General features: G+C 41.5%; 1 protein-coding gene across 1 annotated transcript in view; it reads left to right on the plus strand.

Annotated features, from left to right (window-relative positions):
* Positions 1–5,794, plus strand: part of GSAP (gamma-secretase activating protein) — a 67,048-nt gene extending 61,254 nt beyond the window's left edge. The window contains exons 29-31 of the mRNA XM_065418854.1: positions 1,680–1,784; positions 1,951–2,044; positions 5,703–5,794. Coding sequence (XP_065274926.1) covers positions 1,680–1,784; positions 1,951–2,044; positions 5,703–5,794 — 291 coding nt within the window. The remainder of the gene's footprint in view (positions 1–1,679; positions 1,785–1,950; positions 2,045–5,702) is intronic.
* The last annotated feature ends 206 nt before the right edge of the window (positions 5,795–6,000 follow it).

A 6,000-nucleotide genomic window follows, 5' to 3' on the forward strand; every position in this document is an offset into this window, starting at 1 on the left:
GGGTGATTATTACATTGAGGAAAGAGGGCTTTTTTAGCTCTATTTATGATCCATGTTAAAACTGGGATTAATAAGCATTTCCCTTTAATTCATGGAGTTTCCTACTCCTGTCCAACTTCACTACTTGTTAAAAATATATATGGTCTAGGACAGTACAAGCTATTCCAATGTCATTTTATAATGCATACTGTGGTTTGGTTTTGCATGTATAATTTGCATTTCAATCTAAGTCCATAGGTCTGGTTTTACCCAATTATTAATCGATGAGGTTTCTTACCACACTAGATTCTTGTTGTTACAGGAAGCAAAAAGAACTCTCATCTTTCTTAATGTGGTGCCCAAAACTGGATACAGTATTCCAGCTGAAGCCTCACCAGTATCTAGTAGAGTAGAACAGTTACCTCTAATCTCTTACCTATGACACTCCTGTTAATATGTCCCATAATGACATTTGCCTTTTTTGCCACAGCATCACACTATTGACTTGTATTCAGTTTGTGATCCAATATAACCCCCACTATTTTCAGCAGTAATGCTGCTTACCCAGTTACTCCCCATTTTGTATCTGTGCACTGATTTTTCCTTTCTAAGGGTAGTCCTTCGCACTTGTCTTAATTGATTTTCGTCTTGTTTGTTTCAGACCAATTATCCAGTTTATCAAGATCATTCTGAATTCAAATCCTGTCCTCAAAAGTGCTTGCACCTCTCCCCGCTTAGTGCTGTCCCCAAATTTATAAGCATATTCTCCACTCTATCATCCAAGTCATCAGTGAAAATACTGAATAGTACCAGACCCCAAAAGGACACTACTTGATATATCCTCCCAGTTTGACAGTGAACCATTGATAACTACTTTTTGAGTCTGATCTTTCAACCAGTTGTGCCCCCACCTTATAGTAATTTCATCTAGACCATATTTCCCTAGTTTGCTAACAAGAATGTCATGTGGGACAGTGTCAAAAGCCTTACTAGAGTCCAGATATATAATGTCTACTGCTTCCTCCCTGTCCATTAGCCTGGTTACCATGTCAAATTAGCTGGATTTGTCAAGAACAAATCATGCCAAACCAATCTTAGCTATCACCTTATTATCCTCCAGGTTTGAACAAATTGATTATTTTATAGTTTGTTCTAGTAACTTTCTGGGTTTCAAAATTAGGCTCATTGGTCTGATTCTGTGGGACTTCCTTTTCTCCCCCTTTTTGGAAATGGTACGATGCTTATCCTTCTCCAGCTTCTGGGACCTCACTTGTCCTTGAGTTCTCGAAGATAATCATTAACGATTCAGAGATTGCTTTGGCTAGTTCCTTACATCCTCTAGGGTGAACTTCATCTGTCCTGTTGACTTGAATATGTATGTTTCCAATAGAATTTTTCTGTAAAAAGAGTTTCTTTACTTGGCTGCATTTAAAAAAAAAAGTGTCAAAGCTTTCTTTGTCTTCTGTATTTTGTTCTAGGAATGGTTTAGTCAGTTGAGGTACAGCTCACAGTGTGGAATCTATAATGAGCTGTTAGCCATTGGGCACTGTTGGGAAGGAGAATGGAATGATTCTAAGTGTACTCTGACTCTGGTGTTGAGTCATTAAGTAGCGAGACCTATTGTGACAGAAACTGCCACGTAAGGGCAATAGACTCACTATTGCATTGCATCTATTTTATGTTTGTTTTTTGCTTAATAGGCAATTGGTCACAAGGTCAGTCAGCTGTGGAATCATCCTGTCAACTCTAATTTTATTGCAAGGAACTCTGTTAAACTTTTGCTTGATAAACTTAGGAAGAGACAGGTAAGAGTTTGGTGGTGGCAATTGCTTGTTTTTTAATCTTTTAGCTTTGATAGTCTTGAGCCCAATGTATACTCTACCATTTGGACTGTTAGCCACTTTTAACTCAGTATTTAAGTAGCTACTTTACCACTTTTGTGAAGTAATATAAAGTGTTTTTCCTTTACAGCATAACAGACCAGTGGTGGACAGACTGTCTGTCCATGTAGAGTTTCTGCCACTTAACTACTTAGTTGATATGCTGGCAGAGGTAGAGGATCAAGGTAACATTATTATTATTATTAATAATTATTATTATTCAGCATGTTTATAACAGTAGTGCCTAAGGACCAAAGAGAAGTGGGTTCTTTCTGTACTTCGTTCCTTTAATGAGCTGTCTGTGTGCCCTGGATGTGCACATAGGGTTTTATCCTGTCCCTATGGAAGACTGCGGCCAAATGCCATTGATTTCCATAGGTGCAGGATTGGGCCTGTAGCTCCCATTTCCACTAATGGAAGCTGTGTGCGCGCAGAGAAATGGAGTTTGGGGTTTATGTGTAGAACAGGCTTACAAAAAGCAGTAGTGTAGAGCTGTAGTTCCCACCATGGCTGTGAACATCCTCAGCCCCTCAAAGTGTTCCTGCCCGAATTTCTCTCAAAAGGGAGCCAGTGGGTATAGTGGAAAGCCAGGGTGGTGTGGCTGAAGTAAACCAAAGGAGTGAGGCTGGAATGACTTCTTCCTGTTTCAGGTATAACTGCAAGCTCAGTTATTGTTTAAAGGCTAAGAGCTTTAAATAACAATGAAGTGACAAACCCAGTTGGGGCATGTGGGTTAGCAATGCATTATTAAAAACCACACATGCAAGCTTTGGTTTTAGAAGGGATGTATACAGAATGCCTGACAGTCTCTCAGTAGTAGTTACCTACCTATGGGTATATTAACCTTTCCATAAGAATTACATGTGTGTGTAATGGGCTTCTTACCTTTCTGATATCACTACTCTGTTTTCCCTTATTCAGCCAGTGGTGGGTAGTTTCTCCCTAACAAATGGGCAATTTGGGGTTTAGCTCTCTGGCCAAACCTCAATAAGAGTTCTCTCCTTTTGGGGGCAACCAAGACATTTTAAAACAACATGGTCCTAAACGGCTGTCCATGGGCTAAATAGTTTATTCACCTCCCCAGGCTGCAGCTTTCTGTTGATCTTCTTGTCAAGCTAAAATGCAATAATTTGCCTTCTCCAGGCTCAATCAAGGGCCCTTTCTCCACAGGCATCAGCTATGGTGTTCCAGTTGATAGGGGACTTCCTCCCACTTTGTTGGAAACTCCAACTTAGTATTTTTTAAAGAGTGGTACCAACACTGAGCCTCCAGCCTATACCAATTCTGTATTGTCCTAGAGTTTTTCCTTCTTTTCACTGTCTCTTCAGGTCTTGAACCACTTACCTCTTTCCAGAGCGCCTACCTCTTCATTGGCCCCTCCTTGGCTCACTGCTTCCGTAGCTTTCTTAGTGAAAACCCGTCTCCACATCTCACCACCTACTCCCTTGTAGGTCTCTCCCTTTCTGAGCCAGCTTTTTATATAGTTCTGGCATTTCTGTCCCATGGTTCCCTTATGGTGACATAATCCTTCTGGGAATCATAACCATCCTAAATCCCTGGCCTTAAAGGGTTTAGGCCCAGATTTTTAAAGGTATTCAGGCATTGCTGCACTCAGTGTGGCAATGTCTAGCTGATTTAGGATCCTAAATAGAATTTAAAAAAAGAATTTTAGGCACTTAGGAGACTAAATCCCATTGACCGTTTTAATCTATTTTAAGGTTTATACTGGTGCCTATCTGTATTGTCAACTGAGTGCCTCTAACATAAAATTAATAGCAAAGTCTTCAGTGCATCTTGTAGAGTCTCTGGGTCTCCTCCCTGCGGGATATGTTCTGTTTATGTCCCAGTAAAAAGCAGACTGGTGCTGCCAGCTTTGAAAGGGGTCAGCACAGTCTGCTACAATCTGGAAAGCAGCCAAGGTTAAACGTTAATCAAATCCACAATTACTGAGACAGTTTCCCCCCTAAATTACATTGCTTGCGATTTCATGTAACAGTATTATGAAACTGACAATACCAGGGCCACTTTCTATAAGTCCTTATTCAATTTACACTCAAGCAAAACTTCCATTGATTTCAGAGTTTTGCCTGTGTAAAATCTTCAGGATTTGACCTGGTATCCTGAGATAAAAGTGGCTGACAGACTCAATCTTATGACCTGATATTATATTGATACAGACTTTAAAGGTTCTATGAGTCTGTTTTTTTAAAAAAACAACCATAGAAGTCAATAGTAAAGCTCCCATTAGCTTCAATGGACACTGGATCAGACCTTATGGGCTAGATTCACAAAGGTACTTAAGCATCTAGAGAGGTAGTTAGTCACTTAAGCCCAACATTTTGGCTCCATTGACATGTGCAAAATCACTTCTCAGCTGCCACATAACCCTGTAGGTGATTAAATCCCCATAGGTACCTACGGTGATTAAATCCCCATAGGTACCTACATTCTACATGTGGGCATGCTCAAAGCCACCTAAGTTCTGACACTGCCCAACAGCTAAGGAGCTGCTTGAAGCCCATGCTCAAACCGAAGCCCCAGCAAGATTCTCAAACAAGGTGTTTCCCTGCCTACCTCTCCGATGCAGCCCAATCCTGTATGTGTGCTCAGAGTGCACCTCTAGGGTCAGGCCCACACAAAAGACAGCCAGGGGCAAGGAGGTTGGGAATTTTTCAGGGGTGTGGGTGTTCCAGAATCAGATTCTTGCTCTGTTAGATTTGGAGCTGGGATTTGAACCCAGTTTTCCTACATGCCGGGTAAGTCCCAACCACCAGGTTATAAGGGATTCTGGGATGGGTCTCTCTCAATCTCTTATTTGGAGCGGTTTCATTTTTGTATAAATAAATATTATTGGAGCAGGGATTTTAACCTAACTCTTCCACATCCTAGGCAAGTGCCCTAATCACCAGGCTGTAGAGTCACTCTTTCTCTCTCTGCCCAGTGAATATTTAAAAATTTATACCAAGTGGACTACCTCTCAGAGGGAGATGGAGAGAGGTCCACCCCACAATGCCCAGTAGCCTAGTGATTGGGGCACTTACCTGGTATGTGGGGGACCCAGATTCAAATCCCTGCTCTGCCTGCTTTGGAGCAGGAAGTTGAACCCAGGTCTCCTACATCCTAGGTGAGTACCCTAAGTACTGGGTATAATGAGGTGGGTGGGTGTGTCTGTGTCTGCCTTTTTGCAAGAAAGGGCTGACCTGGCTTAGGCACCTAATTCCGAGAAAGGGTTTGCAGCTGAGATACCTAAATGGAGGGAAACCTCTCCCTCTGGCTCATCAGTCAGGTGGGTAAAGCCGAGATCAATGGGAGTCAGGTGCCAAAGTGCTTTTGTGGATCTGGGCCCTAAGCCCCCCACGTCTTTTTCTCTGCATTTCTCTCCCTGCTTCCTTAGGTGGCTCCCCACTCAGCGTGCTGGATTCTGAGAATCTCTTTCTTTGGCATTGAACTCTTTCCATGTACTGTATGAGGAGCTGGGGCACCTAACTTGGAGCTGAGAATTCCAGTAGGCGGCAGCGTGCCTAATAGTGAGGCATTATAATGCTTACGAAACTTGGTGAATCTAGCCCTGAGTCCTTACGAGAAATTTTTTTGTCTTTATGAAAAAAACTAGGGGCCAAAACTTTTAAAAACTGAGGGCTTGAATTTCAGAGATGCTGAGTATCCAAGTGAAATCAATGAAAGCTGCGGGAGGAGGGCTCCACATCTATGAAACACATTTTAATCCTAACTTTAGTTACCTCAGATTGAAAATGTTGGTCATGGTGTCCCTTGGGATTGAAAGTATTGGTGCAGAAGAACATTCATTGTGTAAATGCTGATGTTCTCAATGTACTTTTCCAGGTCTGAATCCATTTGAGGAAGAAGACAATGTGAATGCAAAATTCGTAGAGGAAACAGCACTGAAACACACCATGATGCTTTTAGGCCTGTAGTACTGCTAAAATATATTGGGTTACTTCAAAAAGCATGTCAGTCTTCCTACGTATATCACCATTTCAACAAGCATATTTGCAACTAAAATTCCAGGGTTTAATACTTCTCAAAAATTGTTAATATTTATAAAACAAATGTCATATTAAAGGCTCCCAGTTTTCGGTTGCAACCATTAACTAGTAAAAGGCTGCCCAAAATAATATAT

Source organism: Emys orbicularis, chromosome 1 (genome assembly GCF_028017835.1).
Source record: "Emys orbicularis isolate rEmyOrb1 chromosome 1, rEmyOrb1.hap1, whole genome shotgun sequence".
In the NCBI taxonomy this organism is placed as follows: Eukaryota; Metazoa; Chordata; order Testudines; family Emydidae; genus Emys; species Emys orbicularis.